Source organism: Barbus barbus, assembly GCF_936440315.1.
Source record: "Barbus barbus genome assembly, chromosome: 3".
Lineage (NCBI taxonomy): Eukaryota > Metazoa > Chordata > Actinopteri > Cypriniformes > Cyprinidae > Barbus > Barbus barbus.
The window spans coordinates 42,733,082-42,750,574 of record NC_136731.1 but is presented as its reverse complement, the minus strand read 5'-3'; the positions used below and the strand labels follow the sequence as shown (position 1 = coordinate 42,750,574).

Genomic DNA, 17,493 nt, shown 5'->3' with positions numbered 1-17,493 from the left:
AGTGCTCAACCAAGCGTACTCCTCACCCCCCAACCATTCAGATTTCAGTAGTCGGGATTTATTTTAATGATATTCTAATGGACCGCTTTGTGATGTAACAATCACCGGATGTTAGAAGCATTGTATTGTTAGCACTTCTCATGTTATTGCCTCCTTATGATGAATCACTTGTTTTGCTCTTCCTCGTTGTGAAGGTGACGTTACATTTACCCATGCATACAAAAAAATATCTACAGAACAAAACATTAAAAAGAAGAGTTATGATCAGGCAAGATATCGGAGCAGATTTCCAGCGGTGGAGAGAACTCACGGAGCGGGAAGGGCTCGAATCGGACGCAGAGGTTGCGTTGTTTCTTTTCTTTTGTGAGTGATATTGATTTTGCATTGTTTCACACAACTTATCTGTGTTGGCTTTTGCTTGAATATGCTTGTGTGTCATCTTCACTTGTTTCCGATACCAAAAATACCAAAAATCAAACATACAGCATCTCCGAAAGTGCAAATCGTATAAAAACTTTATTATAGCACAACACACGCAGCATTATTCACTCACAAACAGACGAGGGAAGCCAAGTGGATATAAAGTGCATTTTCAAGTTCTGTGTTTACAGCACGATTCTCACTTCAGTTCATTGAAAATAAAAAGTTTGGGGAACTGCGTGGATGACAGTCAGTTAAAGAAACGTCCCGTGTGAAGATCTCGTTCAGTGATGTGGTTTTGATCAGTCTCAGGATTTGAGGCCCATCTGAGCCATCAGCTGCTCATACACCGTCCACGCCATCGCCGCCATCATGGATCTCCTGAGGGATCGAGGAACTGCGCCACGGAAAAACCCCCCCAAACCGTGCTCCTGACAGACAGATAGACAGGTCAACAGTGTTATTATCATATGTTTAAATTACTTTCGTTTTTTAGGTTTCATTTTGGAGTTATAATTAGATTTGAATTATTTTCAGTTATTTAGTTAGTTAGTAATTTAGTTCCTTGACCAAGTTTCCGGAAGATCCGAAAGAGTTTGAATTCACTTTTTGGAATTTTAAGAATTTTGCAGTTGTGTCATTTTTGTTTTTTCAAAATTCAATGGAACGGCCAAGTGTTCTAACGGCTGGATACAGCTACGGAAGCAGATGGTGTAAGTGTTTGTGGAAACTTGTTTGAAAACAGTCATTTGTCCTTCTCTTTGGTTACGCTGCTGTTGCAGAAATGACATACTTCATTTTTATAGAGGCATTCACTCTTTTTCACTTAATATAGCACCATAAACAAATAGTAATGAGTCTGAACTGCTTAGATGAGCTGTGTTGCTGATCTGAAGCGGCAGAGAGAGGTGCATGTTGGGAGAACCTACCTTGTAAATGTATCGAATCACATCTGATGTCCTGCTGAAGATGTCTGGACTCACTTGAACATGAGTTTTGACTACATCTGCCGGCTGGGTTACAATAGAGGCCAGAACACCAGCCAGAATGCCACAGCTGAAGTTTGCTAGCGGAGCGTAAGACGACTGGCTGATCTCTGAAAGAGAGAGAGAGAGTTTATCAGTACAGTCTGTGGAAATGCTCCACTTGGCTGTTACGCAATCCAATGTCACTCTGTCTTCTTATCTCTTATGAAGAAACATTTGTAGATTAGGAGCAATATTCCTGCTGCCTGTTACCTCACTAAATATGATTTTGTTTGCTTGCAAAACCTTTGCATTTCTCAGAGAAACTGTGCTTTCACTCACAAGAGTTTTGCTCCCAAGAAATGTTGTTTGCTTACAAAATCTGTTCATCTGAGAAATGTTTGCAGTTCCCCAAATTATGTTGTGGTTGTATGCAAAGCTTTTGCATTTCTCAGATAAATTTGCAAGATTTTTATTTCCTCAGTCATTTTTTCGTTTGCTTCCAGAGCTTTTGCATTCTCCAAGATATACTGTATTCGCCCGTAAAGGGCTTTTAAAAATGCTCCCATGTAACTTTAAGACACAAGTGTCACAATGCACATTTTATTCCATAAAATAAGAGGCAGAAGTTTCTTTGTAAAATGAACCATTGAAGCTGCTAAAGTCCTAATCAATCACACATATTTAAAGCTGAAGTATGCGTACAGACCTTGTGGCAGCATGTATTTGGCCTGGCTGTAGATCATGACATATATCCCAGAAAACGGCGCATCTCTGAGCAGCGTGGCCGTCAGTCCTGAGAACAGAGCCTTCGGTCCCTCCGTCCGACACACACACCGCAGCGCTCCTAACACACCGCTGTACTTATAGCGTCCGCTCTGAAACACACACATGCACTACGTTATACGTCACAAAATGTGTACAGATACACTACCGTTCAAAAGTTTAGGGTTGGTAAAATGCTTTTGCATTTATTTGATCAAAAATACAGTAAAAATTGTGAAAAATTATTACAACCATTTTAAAATATTGTACATTTTCAGCATCCTTCCTCCAGTCTTCAGTGTCACATGATCCTTCAGAAATCATTCTAATATGCTGATTTACTGCTCAAGAAACATTTCTGATACATTTTATTTTTCTGGATTCTTTGATGAATAAGGAGTTCAAAAGAACAGCATTTGTTTGAAATAGAAATCTTTCGGAACATAAATGTCTTTTGATCAATTGAATGCATCCTCGATCGATAAAAGAATGAGGTATTTGCGCACACACACACACACACACACACCTCGAAGCGGGTTTTGATGACAGTGATGGGCAGCATGCAGACTCCTGCGACACATCTGGCTCCGGCTCCCAGCAGTATGGCCTGTAAGGGCCCCGGGGCCCCATCTGTGAAGAAGTGCTGCTTTAGAGTGAAATATGTGCTGAAGTAGATGCCGACTCCTGGAATACAGCGCACAAACGACTGCGGAGACAGAAATACAGAATATAACCATACAAACAGAAACATAACAGAGGTTTCGTACCAAATCAGTTGTGATACTCACAGGCGATACGCCTCTCCACAGTCCGAGGAGCTTCTCCGTCCGCAGGATACTTACAAAGACCGTGACCATGCCGACCCGACCCGACCTGAGGCACAGAAGACAGTTCATTTAATACTCATTCAGCCAGACTGACCCTCGTCCTGTGTGTGGACTGACCCGGGCTGGACGCCGTTCTGTAGGGTCTGCAGGCGCGTCTTCACCAGGTCCAGAGGCTGGAAGAGCAGCGTGGAGCACGTCCCGCTCAGAGAGCCACACATGAATGCTTTCACAGCCGGAGGAGCCTAAATCACACGGAGAGAAAGAGAAAAACCTGTTGAGTGGGAACAACATTTAAAATACTATATATTTAACCCTGCAGTCAGTCAAAAGCTGCTTTAATCACGTCTGTTTACACAAGACTTACAAAAAATGGTTGTTTATTATGATTTTAGATGCATGAATTTCAGCATATTGCAATGCTTTAAATCTTTTTATTATTAGTTATTTATAAAACAGGGCAATTGTTAATTAAAAGTAAAACTTAATCTGTAAAATAAAACATTTTTGTTGCTTTAAAGAAAATAACTATTAACTGAAATAAACAATGCAATAAATAAATAAATAATATATATCTACTTGCCTAGGCAATATTTATAATTTCCGAAGTACTACATCTTGCATTTACTTTGAAGCACTTAAGTACTAAATTGTACTAAAATTAAAACTGAAATTAAAATAAAACATTTTTAAGAAAAACATACTAATGACAAAAAACATTTGCTAAAACTAAAATAGGAAATATATATATATAACTATAGCAGCATGATACGAATAACACTGTTACAACATTTGTTTTATTTGGGGTGTATTTTGACCATCATATAAACACTGATAAAGGAAATGATTTCATAAGTTAATGATATGAATGTGATGTAAAGCATGACTCAGCAGACCTTCAGTTTATCTCCTTCTGCTGAACTTTAGGTTTCTCCTCCGTGTCTACAATTTAGCTGAGCCCCGCCTCTTTAGACCAGAGCCCCTCACACGGACCAATCAGAACGCAAGAAAACAAGAGGCTCGGCTAAAGCCCGCCCCCTTCAGAGGACTTACAAAATAATTGGCTTCCTTCACTTCTGCAAACGCTTTAGGTAAAACAACAACAAACTCTCTGAAAACACCCGGATTATTACCATTTGATTATACGCCATGAACATGTTACACCGCGTGAGTTGAGACAATGTTGCACAGTCTGCGGTAAACTGCCCTATCTATCACTAACCTGATAACACGACTGATACGACCTACAGGTGACCGGATCAGGTCAGAGGTCAAAGGTCAGAGGAGATTGCAGAACAGACAAAATTATACGTTTCAGCTCAATTATATGTCTACATTGTTTGTTCCTCAGGTAAGAAACACAAAAGATTTGCGTGCGAATGTGAAGTTTATCGGCAAAAACGGCTTTAGAAAGACATAAAGAAGTAGTTCCGTATGTGACATGTTTGAAGAAGCATTAAAACACAAACAGACTCTTACCAGGGAGAGCTCCATGATGTTCTTCAGAGCAGCTCAGTTTCTGAAAGCATGAAGAACCAACAGCATCTCCTTCATCTCACCTGGCCGTGTTTCTCTCCAAACACAAACAGTGTTTATTATTCTCCGTGCAGAGAGCTTTTGAGTTTTTAAACTAGTAAATGTTACTCCAGAAGCTACAAATATGTACGTGATAGGGAATCTGAGAAATAAGAGTAATAAAAGAAGAAGAATGAAGAAGCTGATGATCAATACTGTGTAAAGCGCTGTTGCTCCTCAGGTATAAAAGAAAGGGGCGGGGCCTGATGCCAGGTGCGTGCTACACTCAATCTGATTGGCCAATAAGCAGCTAGCGCTTGCCAGACCAGTGGCCTACTGTAAAGATTGAGAAATAACACTAATATATAACCTTTATTATACACAGCAGTCAGCATTTGAAGTGGATCAAAACCTTTCATCAAACTCGTCTTATTAGGAAAACCTTATATAATTTATTCAACCTATTTAAAGCAGAATATATATATATATATAACACCAATAACAATTTATTTCATGCATTTAAAGAAGAATAATATCCGAAGTTATGTCAAACAGATTATTTATAATGCATGAAGTATTTATCGGAATAAGAATGGAGGATGATGAAATACAACAAAACTTAATGGTCACTTAATAAAATAATAAAGCATTTCAACAGAATCTCAGTGGATCAGTCTTTACAGATTGAAAGGGTATTGATTGCTTCAGTGTAAATCCGCTCAGAACCGGTTTGGGGCCCTTCAGCTCTGCAGTGAGGGCCAGTGTGCGCGCTCTCGTGGACGAGCTCTGGAACTGATAACATTTCATTCATATGAACCTCTTACTCTTCAGGCGCATCTCCTAATATTTCACACAATTCAAAAAATAAACCATTTTCATCAGTGATTATTAAAATCGCTTAATTGACAGTGAATATAAATAAACTACTTTTTAAACATTAGGTATGTTCTGCATTGAACATTATTCACATATTTTGAAAAATGGTTTTAATTTGCCTAAAACACTGCAGTAACGCGGATTAAATAATGAAAGAGAAAATTGGATTTTTAGGAAAATTATCAATATTTGGGAACCCGTTGGTGAACAAGATACTGAGGAACCACGGTTATTGGTTTCCACTTATAATCGAACATTGGGTGATCTTTTACTTATTTAAATACCGTTAAAAACTAATTATTTTATAGGACTAAAATTTGGTAAATAGTTGAAAGCAGTGGGGTCATTTTGGCGAATTGTTAGGCTACTTTTCTTTTTAAAACCTGGACAATAAAAATAAAAAATAAACAAGAACAAGAAGCCAAGAGCTCATACACTTGCTAAAGGGGTTTTGAAAAAGCCATTTTATTGCATCATTATACCAACGATTTATGACAAATCTCATTAAGGAGTCGCAGAGACAGAACATAAGACAACATCACAAAGTCATTATTGGGAGACGATGAGAATGAGAGAGAGAAATGCTCTATCTATCCATACATAATCAATAATAGTTCATTTCTCTCACTTCCCAGCAGCGCGAGCGAAAAAAGCAGAAACTGAGCACGAGCCATTCTCCTTAGTTCTTTCAGAGAATGTAGATCACCGAATAATCAAATATACCTCAGTGTTAAACGCGATCAGAGGTAGCCATGGAAGTGCCCCCGTGCTCAGCGTTTACAGTGTGTGCGTGAGAGAAACCTTAACCCACCACCAGTCATGCCCTGAACATTAATAAAGACACATACTTAAAGGAAAAGAGGAATATCCAAGTAGATTTAAGGCGATAGTGCATAGTGCCATGTCTAAATGAGTTCATGCGTTGCCTACTCGAGCTGCTGCAACAGTGCGATAAACACCTCCGTTTTATTGCTCAAAACCAAGCCTTTCCCCATTTCATGTGCATATATACGGTGGCGTGAAAATCTAATATATTTGGTGCTGGTTTGATTTACTAAATGCCTTATTCCTGTGTAAAGCCCAAAAGCGTGACTGTAATTATCATCACAATCTTTTATTTACCAGCAGAGGTGCATCCATTATACCATTATAAAAACTTATGAATAAAATACAGTTTTGTTGAAAGCAATTTTGCTTTGGTCCCCTTCAATAAGGTCTCTTCTTCACCATTTTTTAATCCTTTTACTTCAGTTAGAAAAGTGGATCTGGAATCAGGACTACATTGACGGAATGCTTCCTTACAAAAATATCATTCCGTTCTTTTTCTATTCTAGACAATGACATGAAAACAAATTTGGTCCTCTGTGTGAGTGAAGCTGTCGTGTGTGATTGTCAGGAGAACCAGTGTGTGTGCGCGAATACACTATGGCACTAAAATAAGAACAAAAATCGACTGAGTTTTCATGGATGTTGTCATCCGAGACTTGTGTGTGTGTGTGTGTGTGTGTGTGTGTGTGTGTGTTTGCGAGGGAACGCTGCGGTTCAGCTTCTTTCACTCGGGTTTGGGTTCGGGGGTTTCGGTCTTGACCTCCGGGTCGTCGTCGCTCTCGATTCCCGAGCGGCTGACGATGCGGCGCATGGTGAAGGGCAGATCGCCACGTCTGGACACAAAAGACACACATTTCAACGTGCATTTGATCACATGCAGGCCTCAGAAAGACATTCTGCTTCCCTTGATTAATTATAGAAAAACTGAATACATTTAGAAAAATAAAAAAGTACAGCGAAACTATACAAAAATAGAATAAATGAATATATCAACATAACTTGTAATCATTGTTTTGACGCACCTGAGTTTGCTCTTCAGGCTGTTGACCTCGCGGTTCATGGCGTCGGCGGACTCGGTGGCGTCCTCCAGCTCACGCTGTAGTTTCCTGCGGTTGGCGTTTGCTCTCTGCGCCTCCTCCTCGGTCTCCTCCAGCTGCCGCTTCAGCTGCTTCATGCGGCTGTTCAGCTTCTCAGACTGCAGCCAATCACAAACAACCGTTAACCTCACTCAACTTTAACCTGAAGCGGTGTGACTGACAGGGTTTGTAGTGAGCATCACCTGATCTTTAAACTGCTCCGTGTTGCGTCTCTCGTCGTCCACCTGCAGGATCACCTCCTTCAGCCTCTTCTCCGTACGACGCACCAGTTTTGAGGCCTGCTGGCGCTCTCTGAACACAAACATCATTTATTACTTTGAGCTTTTCCCTACTGTTAGAAACAGATTAATTATTGGTGCACGTTCTTATTTGTAGACCTAAATGTCGATGGCCGTTTAATCTGAAAATGTCAGTAAACGTGTTATATCTAATTTAATTATATTTCATTGAAATTTTCTTTTATCGATATTATTATTATTTTTGAATGAAATTATATTTGTGTATTTTCTGAATTGCAAAACATGCTTTGTATGGGAAGTAGTCTAAAACCACACATTTCTGTCTATCAATAAAAAAAACATTCATTCGTTTACGTTTTTATTTTTAGAAAATGTACAAGTTAGTAGGAAACTGATATGCATTTAATCTGCAATTAATTTTATTTTCTAATTTAATCATGTCAATGTACATTTCATTTGAGTTATCAATTTATTTTTAGTCTAAAATCTCTAAATATCGTTATATGTTTCTATGTAAAATGTATTTTTTGATTTGTTGAAAAGTTAGTAGGTTAATGTTGTGCCTTTAATCTGAAATTTAAAGTACATTCCATTTAGTTTGATTTAATGTATCTATTTTTATTTGTATATGTTGTTTAAAAATAATAAAATGCATATCTTGTATGGTAAATAGTCTAAAAATGGTCCATTGTAGATAAATGCTTATGTATTTGTATCTGTATTGTAATTAATAAAAAATAGAAACAGACATTCAGATATTTTAATTAATCTATGTAAATAAATGTATTATGTATTCTGTATTTTGTGTTGTTGATTTGTACATCTATATATAAAAAACTGATTAAATATGAATTTTATACCATTTTTATTTGTTGACCTAAATGTAAAAAACAAAGACATGATTTATTAATAGTATAAATTTTTATTGGTAGACCTAAATGTATGTTGTTTTTTTTATCTGAAATTTAAGCACGTTTAATATTGATTTCTTTTCTGAATAACAAAACATGTATTTTATGCGAAACAGTCTATTTTTTCCAAGTAAAAAAAGTATTTTTTGTATCTGTATTGTGATTGTATTCTGAATTGTACATATTTTTTTATTCGTTTACCTAAATTGTATAAATTAGGAGTTAATTTCATTCAAATTGTTTACTAATCTAATATTTATTTGTATAATAAAACATCTCTTAAACATGTCTGTATAAGCCTCTATGTCGGTGTGCTGCTGTACTTGGTCTCGATGTCGAGCTGCTCCTCCAGCTGGCCGATCTTGGCCTCCAGGGCGGTGATGGTGGCCTTGTATTTGCTCTTGACGGTTCCCTCCAGCTCGGCGAGTTTGAGCTTCAGCTCCTTGTTCTGGCGCTCCATCTGCGAGCGCGCTCCCTCCAGCCGCTGGGAGGTGCTGCGCTCCGCCGTCAGCTCCACGTTCATCTGGTCCGTCTGCGGAGAAAACGGACAGAGAGGACAACGGTGAGCGTGCTGTGGGTATCAGATGCCAGCGGCGGGACGGTCTGAGCGCCACGCACCTGCAGCAGGGCTCTCTTGAGCCGGTCGTTCACCAGCTCCATGTTGTTCTGCTCCTCCTCCAGCTCCTCCTCCAGCTGAGCGATACGCGCCTCCAGACGCCTCCTCTCCTCCGAGCCCAGAGAGCTGAGCACACAAACACAAAGGATTATGGGCCATTATACCAGATTATAACAGCCAGTAGAAATCTGTCTATTTCAACTGCTGTTTATGCAAAATTGGGCCCCTTGTATTTTATTTTTTTATAATCATACAACACTTATTTTCAATTAAGTCTTATTTATTTATTTTTTAAAAACATTTTAATACAAGATTAAATGAAAAATAACATTTAAAAATTTTGAATTCTGAAAACTATTTAAGGAAGTGTTTATTTTATACATTTAAAATTTATTATTTTATAAATGTTACATTAATCAAATAATAACAAAAAAAATCTGTATTTTTCCAAATACTGGAAGAACATAAGAATATTTAATTCTTTGTTTAAAATAATTGTTTGTTGTGAATAATTTTTCCTAAAAACAAACAAAATAATAATAATAATAATAATAAAACTACAATTCAATAAATGAATAAAATAGAAGGGCAAATAAAATACTAGAATTTATTATTATTATTATTATTATTATTGAGGATTTCTGAATCACATTTAAATAAAAAATATTTTTTCTTTTCTTTTTTTTAAAGATTGAAATGGTTCATAAAATAAAATAGCAAGGAAAGTAATATACAAATAAATAACATTTGTAATTTATCTTTTACAAATCTATTTCATTATAATTGATATACATTAAAACTGGAAAACTATTTTCTTTATTTTGAGTTTCTTCCCCCAGGAATTTCTGAATTACATTTCCTTAAAAACTATTTTTTGGTTGAATAAAACAAGTTTCCATAAAAACAATTATAAAAATAATATTCTTAATAACAGTTTTTGTGTGCAGTATTTTAATAGTGTTGTTCATTTCTTCCATGAACTTCCGTGTGCATCCTCAGAAGTGATGTTTCCTCACCCCTTGGCGGCCTGGTTGTTGATCTCATCCTGCAGCTCGTCTCTCTCCTGCTGCGCTTGTCTCTTTGCTCGCTCTGCGGCTGCCAGTTCCTGCATTCAGACACATTCAGACTCGGTCAGACGCTCATGTGAAGCGTGGGGATTCAGGACTGTGAGGACAGACACACACACACACTGACCTCCTGCAGCTGGATCATCTCGGCCTCCATGCTCTTCACCTTCTTCTCATTCTCTTTGCTCTGGGCCAGGATCTCCTCGCGGGACACACGCGTGTCCTCCAGCTCCCGCAGCAGGTCTTTCATCTGAGCCTGAAACACAAACGCTGCTTACAGGAGACGCTTTGGAAAGCTCGTTTTAAGTGATGACAACACGTTCAGCTCGTTCACCAAGCTTATGCTGTAAGAGACGAACCTGCACTTTCTTGAGCTGCTTGAGCGCCTCGTCGCGGTTCTTGTTGGCCTGGTCGATGGCGGCCTCCAGCTCCTTCAGGTCCAGCTCCATCTTCTTACGCGCCGCCATCGCCACTGTGCGCTGTTTACGCTCGTCCTCCAGCTCCATCTCCATCTCACGCACCTGACCGCAAGCACACCACAGAACACAGTCAACTCCATTACAGATTAATCAAGCCTGATTAAACGGTTTAATTGTGGAGTCGGGTCGAGTTTAATAGACACTATATAATATAAGTATATGTTTTTGCAAAGAAATTAGTGCTGCTATATATATATATATATATATATATATATATATATATATATATATATATATATATATATATATATATATATATATATATATATATATATATATAACTTGGTTGTTTATTTCTTTGATTGATTGGATAACATTTTTTTAAAGACAAATTTATATTTTTTATATTTTTTTAAAAACATATTTGAAAATGGATTTTTAAAATAGTTTTTACTCAATACCTGATTTAAAAAATATAATTAAATAATATGAATTAAAAAAAGAGAAATTTAAAAATGCAATTTTTTTTTTTAAAGATTAAGGATTTAAATTTAGTTTTTACTCATAATACCTGATTTTCTTCTTTATTAAATGCTTTAAAATAAATAAACTTTTTTTTAAATAAATAAAAATAGTTTTATGTAAGATGAGGTGTCAATCAGTAGTTTATTACCTTGATTAGTATATATATATATATATGTGTGTGTGTGTGTGTGTGTGTGTGTGTGTGTGTGTGTGTGTGTGTGTGTATATATATATATGTATAAAATATTAAGTAAAAAAAATGGGTATTTTCAGTATACTTTAAGTTTTTTCATTCTAACGTCAATTTAAAAAAAAAAAAATATATATATATATATATATATATATATATATATATATATATATATATATATATATATATATATATATATATATATATATATATATATATATATATATATATATATATATATATATATATATATATATATATATATATATATATATATATATATATATATATATATTTCCTCAATTAATTAGACATAAAAGCTTACTATATTTATTTATATGTATATTATTTAATTTGATTAATTGAGGAAATAATATTAATCGATTATGAAATGCATTTAGCGGAGTCATGTCATGTGCAGCGTTGCCAAGTCCGGGGTTTTCCCGTGGAACTGGGCTCTTTTAACACTATTGCCGTGGCGACCCCAATAAGGTCATATTTAGCCCCTGGAATGCAAACTTACCAGGGCAAACCTGACAAAAAAAAAAAATGTTATACCCCAGAACGCCATTTTTAACGGGGGACCCCATCAAAACGCGACTGGGCTAGTTTTGAGCTAGTTCTGAGTAGCAGTTGAGCGGGTTTTGTTATGAAAGTCTGGCAACCCTGGTCAGGTGGTGAGTTGGCACCTGTTTGAGCAGCTGTCTCTTCTTCTCCTCTCCCAGCTCGTCTCGTCCCTGCAGGTCTCTCTCGTACTGTGCCTTCATGGCCTGCATGTTGACCTCCAGCCTCAGTTTGGCATCTTCAGTGCCCTGCAGCTCATCCTCCAGCTCCTCCAGCTGCGTCTTCATCTCCTCCAGCTGCTGCTCCATCGTACGCTTCGACTTCTCTAGATCGTGAACCTGAGAGAGAACCAGAAACACCGTCAGGTCTCCACCGACCGACCGATGATCTGACGGTCTCTGACGACAGGAACGCCTCTTACGCTCTTGCCCACGTCGTCTTTAGAGGACACCAGGTCCTCCATCTCGGCGCGCAGCAGTTTGTTGGTCCGGTCCAGCTCAGTCTTCAGGTCGCTGAGGGTCTCCAGCTCGCGGGCCAGCGCTAACACACGCGTCTCTTTCTCACGGGCCTCGGCCTCGGCACGGTCGCGCTCCTCGGCGTAACGGCCAGAGATGGACTTCTCCTCAGCCAGCATCTGAAAACAGCAGCACGTCAAGGGTTCATACTTAATATTCAGATATTAGTCCGTCTGTTTTAGAGTTTGATGGTTGTGTGCAGAAATGTGCAAAACTGTTTATATACTAGTGCTGTCAAACGATTAATCGTGATTAATTGCCTCCAAAATAAAAGTTTTTGTTTACTGTGTATATTTATTATGTGCGTGTATATATACATACATATACATATATATATATATAAAAATAAAGACACACATACAGTATATATTTTGAAAACATCTACATGTATATACATTTATATAATATATATATAAATATATTTAATATATAAGCAACATATTTTTCTTAAATATATACATGCATGTGTGTGTATTTATATATACATAATAAATATACACAGTACCCACTCATATTATGTAAACAAAAACTTTTATATTGGATGCAATTAATCATGATTAATCTTTGACAGCACTAATATATAAACAGATGATTGATTTGTCATGGTTCATCTAAACCAGCGGCTCTCAACCTTTGACTCAACAACAACAATCACTTTTCCATTCATTCACAATTTACTGGAAGGATTTTTAAAATCTATTTTTACTCACAATGTCTGATAAAATATAAAAAAATCATTAAGATAAAAACAGAAATTCCAAAAAAATTAAATTCCCATCCCAAAAAAACAAACAAAACCAAAACAAACAAAAAACAGAATAAAATTGTTTAAATAGAAAAATATACGTACATTATTTAATTTAAGAGTTTTTTTTTTAAATATTTTTTTTTTACTCTTGAAAGCTGATAGGTGCCTGATAAAATACATAAATGACATCCCTAAAACTAAAGTGACTAGAACTAATAAATAGAAATATTTTAATTCTAAAAAAAAACACTAAATTATATAAAAAAAATCTCACATAACTAGAAAAAAAAAAATGTTCAGAAAATGTATTTTTAAAGGTTTTAGAAAATTGTTTTAGTCACAACTGATAAATATTTAAAAATTACATCACTAAAAGTAAAATGACAAAAATAAATAGAAATGTCATTTTTAAAAACTGTCGTTTTAAGATTAAAGTATTTTTACTAAATTTCTACCCGATAAAATATTTTAGAGCTAAACCTCTCCATGTCTATATATAAAAAAAATAAAATAAAAAATCACACTAAGAGGCTTCCGAATATATCCAGGTTTTCCGAGACAAAACAAATGAATTACAGTAAGAAAATTTTTAGATTTTTTTAGCTGTTTTAGCTGATTTTAATGCTTGATTTGTCTTATTTTAAGTCTTCAATCTCATTTTCAGTCACTTCTCGAGAGCCGCTGCTGTAATAATCAAACCCATCACCTGGTCGAACTTCTTCTGCTTCTTCTCCAGGTTGGAGACGATCTGTCTCAGATGGTCCTGGTCCACCAGCATGTCGTCCAGCTCCTGCTGCAGGCGCGTCTTGGTCTTGTCCAGCTTGTCGTAGGCGGTGTTTCTCTCGTCCAGACGCTGCGTCACGGCCTCCAGGTCGCGCTGGACGCGCTTCTTCGTCTCCTCGGTGTTCTCCAGAAAACCGGCCTCCTGCTCCATCTTCTTCTTCATGTCCGCCAGCTGCAGCAGAACAGACAGACGTTTATCACACACACACTGGTGCGTCCAGAAGAGCTACTCATTTCATTTTCAGTGTGCATTCTGAACTGGCAGCGTTTACACTTCATTTGAATTCAATTTGGATTTAAAATGTAAATTAAGCCTATTTATTGAACTCATTCGGCTGAACTGTCAAAAGTTGAGGTATTTTTACACAAAGCTGCATTAAAACAGATTTGTATTAAATTGCCTATTAATTTCTGAAATGATAACTGGATGCCATTCACCAAATCAAACATGCAATATGATTTAGCACAGTACTGCTTCAAATCTGTTGCATTACGCACTGAATACTATTAAAATAAACATAATAAATAATAGCATGCACTATACACTTACCAGTATGGAGTATGCAAAATTATTAAAAAAAAATTTAATATTTATTTTTGAATTATTAAAAACTCTACAAAACAGTTAATATTAAAATAACTATAAAATAAAGAAATTAACAAGAAAATATAAGAAATAAGTAACATAGCAATAACAGAATGTCTTTATTTTATAGTTAAGTTATATAAAAACAAATTAATAATAACAGTCAAAATATATATTTTTTTCTTACAATAATATTAAAAAAGCAATTCATTTTTTTCGCTTTAAATTTTATATTTGATGAGACAAATATCCAACACAAACTCATAGTAGAAATTAAAATAACTATGAAACTAATTAAGTTGCATAAGAAAAAAATTTAAATAACTAAAATAATAATAACAAAACCTAAACAATTAATGACAATATATAAAATGATCTTTATAAATTATTATTAAAAATTATAATATAGATTACATAATATTTTTCTTACAATAAGAATCATGTAAAAATGTCAATTAGCTCTTTAAGTTTGATATTCAATAATAATAAAAAAAAAATCTAAAAATGTTCACAATTTAGTAAATTCCCAATTTACATAAAATCATTTCTGAATAAATCTTTTGCCTGATTGCTAGCGTCAGGGTTTCTTTATTGACATTTTATCATCATTTACTCTCACTAGAGATTCGCTAATGAATAGTTCTGATCATTTTGTGAACAATTTCACAAATTCACCAAAACAAAGCGGCTCAAATGAACAGTTCACACATGATTCAAATATCTGTATGGCTCGCGAAGTGTTCTCTGCTACACCACACAATGTTTCGATGAAGTATTTCAGCAAAGAACGCAGCGTTTCGATTCGCTATCGTTAATTTTCCGTACCTGCGCCTGCATGGTGCTCATCTGTTTCTCCAGGTTCCTCTTGGCCTCCTCCTCCTCCTCCAGCTGCTCCTTCAGGCCGTTCTGCTCGTCCTCCAGCTGCCGCAGACGCGTGTTCAGCGCTAGCTTCTGCCGCGTCTCCTCCTGCAGCACTTCCTGTGAGGACACAGCCAGCGTTCAGAGAACGAACGAGACACGCAGACATCCCATAATCCCACCGTACATACCTGCACGTCCTGCAGCTGCGACTCCACGGCTGAATAGTCTTTAGTCGCTTTGATGGACTTCCCTTCAACGTCGTTCAGCAGAGCGTTGACGTTATCCAGCTCGGTCTGAGGAGAGATGGAACCGCCGTCACGCTAATGCTAACCCTTCATCACACCACACAAACACCAGCCAGTCATTACAACCATCACTCAACCACACGTTAAAATACGATATCAACTAGATACACACAGAACAAAGACCAACACTGCATTATTTTGGAGGGAAACGTGAGTGGTGCTCGCCATGGCAACGCTCAGAACTAGGCAGTTGCTAGCCAGTTTCTGGGGTGTTCTAAGTGATAACGAGGGTGTTTATATGTGGTTGCTCTGGCATTACTATGTGGTTGCTAGACAGTTGCTAGGGTGTTGCTATGTGGTCACTAGGGTGTTCTCAGTGATTATAAGGGTGTTGCTATGTGGTTACTAGGCAGTTTCTAGGGTGTTCTGAGTGTTTACTTGGGTGTTGCTACGGCATTGCTACAGCGGGTAAAATAAGTATTGAACATGTCACCATTTTTCTCATCAAATATCTTTCTAAAGGTGCTGTTGACATGAAATTTTCACCAGATATCAGTAACAACCCAAGTAATCCATACACACAAATAAAACAAAACAAATAAATTCATAAATTAAGTTGTGTGTAATAAAATGGAATGACACATGGAAAAAGTATTGAACACATGAAGAAAGCGAGGTGCAAAAGTGCATGGAAAGCCAAGACACCAGCTGAAATCTATCAGTGATTAGAAAGCAATCCTGCCCCTTGTCGGTGGAAAATAATATTAGCTGCTTCAGTCCCAACACCTACAGTACCAGGATGATGAAGATGAAACAAGGGTGGACATTTCAGCAAGACAATGATTCCAAACACAGCCAAGGAAACTCTCGATTACTTTCAGAGAAAGAAAATAAAGCTGCTAGAATGGCCCAGTCAATCAACTGACTTGAGTCCAATAGAAAATAAGAACTAAAAATCACAATTCATAGAAGAGACCCACAGAACATTTGAAGACTCTGTGGAAGAATGGGCCAAAATCACACCTGAGCAATGCATGCGACTAATTTCTTTATACAGGAGGCGTCTTTCAGTAGTTCAATACTTTTTCCCTGTGTCATTCCATTTTATTACACATAACTAAATTTCTAAACTTATTTTTGTTTTCCTTGTATGTATGGATTACTTGGGTTGTTATCAACATCTGGTGAAAATGTCATGTCAACAGCACCTTTAGAAAGATATTTGCTGAGAAAAATTATGACGTATTCAATACTTCTTTTACCGCTGTATTTGGTTGTTAGGAAGTTGCTAGGACGTTGTTATGTGCTTGCTTGGCAGTTTCTCAGGTGTTCCTGTGTTATTGCAAGATGTTTGCTAGGGCATTGGTATGTGGTTGCTAGGTAGTTGGTAAGGTGTTGCTAGGGTGTATCAGTACAATTGCATCTATCTCTCAGTTGATTGCATATGTGGTTCTCTGACCTGCATCTTGAAGACTTTCTCTGCGAATTCGGTACGCTGGCGTTCGCTCTCGGCGTGTTTGACCTGCAGCTCCTGCAGCTGCGTCTCGGCTTTCTTCCTGCGGTGCTCGGACTCTCCTTTGCCCTGCATGAGTGTCTTCAGCTCGATCTGCAGCTCGTTCCTCTCTGACTCCAGAGCCTGTTTGGTCTTCTCCACCGAGACCTTATTCTGCAAACAGAGAGACGCAGAGACTCAGAGTGAAGCTGCTAATCGCACGTCTGACGCTGTGTTCAGAGTGAAGGAGAGCGTCTCGTACCCGTTTGACCTGCTCCAGCTGCTCGTTGAGCTCGTCGAAGGCCTGGCCGTGTTTCTGTCTCATCTCTGCCACCACCTGCTCGTGAACTTTAGCCTCGTCCTCCAGAGTCTTCTTCAGCTGAGACACTTCAGTCTCACGCTTTGTTCTGCAGGAAACACCAGCGTCGTGGACAAGAGACAT

General features: G+C 37.2%; 2 protein-coding genes across 3 annotated transcripts in view; both read right to left on the bottom strand.

Moving 5' to 3' along the window:
* Positions 1 to 492: 492 nt before the first annotated feature.
* Positions 493 to 4,739, bottom strand: LOC306852313 (mitochondrial glycine transporter A-like). Its single transcript, XM_079389031.1, has 7 exons — positions 4,454 to 4,739; positions 3,095 to 3,219; positions 2,939 to 3,023; positions 2,677 to 2,856; positions 2,095 to 2,263; positions 1,350 to 1,516; positions 493 to 851 (listed from the first exon to the last, which is right to left on the bottom strand). The coding sequence occupies exons 1-7, from the start codon at positions 4,466 to 4,468 to the stop codon at positions 729 to 731; spliced, it is 864 nt and encodes a 287-aa protein (XP_079245157.1). The 5' UTR covers positions 4,469 to 4,739; the 3' UTR covers positions 493 to 728.
* Positions 4,740 to 5,806: 1,067 nt separating this feature from the next.
* LOC306852118 (myosin-9-like) overlaps positions 5,807 to 17,493 on the bottom strand; it is a 47,355-nt gene continuing 35,668 nt past the window's right edge. For both annotated transcript variants that reach the window (XM_079388769.1, XM_079388770.1), the window contains 15 exons: positions 17,314 to 17,458; positions 17,019 to 17,225; positions 15,503 to 15,607; positions 15,279 to 15,431; positions 13,791 to 14,039; positions 12,243 to 12,455; positions 11,947 to 12,159; positions 10,483 to 10,644; positions 10,251 to 10,379; positions 10,073 to 10,161; positions 9,059 to 9,182; positions 8,764 to 8,972; positions 7,473 to 7,581; positions 7,216 to 7,388; positions 5,807 to 7,026 (listed from right to left, as the gene is read on the bottom strand). In XM_079388769.1, the coding sequence (XP_079244895.1) occupies positions 6,918 to 7,026; positions 7,216 to 7,388; positions 7,473 to 7,581; positions 8,764 to 8,972; positions 9,059 to 9,182; positions 10,073 to 10,161; positions 10,251 to 10,379; positions 10,483 to 10,644; positions 11,947 to 12,159; positions 12,243 to 12,455; positions 13,791 to 14,039; positions 15,279 to 15,431; positions 15,503 to 15,607; positions 17,019 to 17,225; positions 17,314 to 17,458 (2,389 nt within the window). In that variant the 3' untranslated portion in view covers positions 5,807 to 6,917. The remainder of the gene's footprint in view (positions 7,027 to 7,215; positions 7,389 to 7,472; positions 7,582 to 8,763; positions 8,973 to 9,058; positions 9,183 to 10,072; positions 10,162 to 10,250; positions 10,380 to 10,482; positions 10,645 to 11,946; positions 12,160 to 12,242; positions 12,456 to 13,790; positions 14,040 to 15,278; positions 15,432 to 15,502; positions 15,608 to 17,018; positions 17,226 to 17,313; positions 17,459 to 17,493) is intronic.

Coding starts and splice junctions, on each gene's coding strand:
- LOC306852313 (XM_079389031.1), bottom strand. Junction 3,024..3,094: donor CAGAACGGCGTCCAGCCCGG/GTCAGTCCACAC, acceptor TCTGTGCCTCAG/GTCGGGTCGGGTCGGCATGG. Junction 852..1,349: donor TGATTCGATACATTTACAAG/GTAGGTTCTCCC, acceptor TCTGTCTGTCAG/GAGCACGGTTTGGGGGGGTT.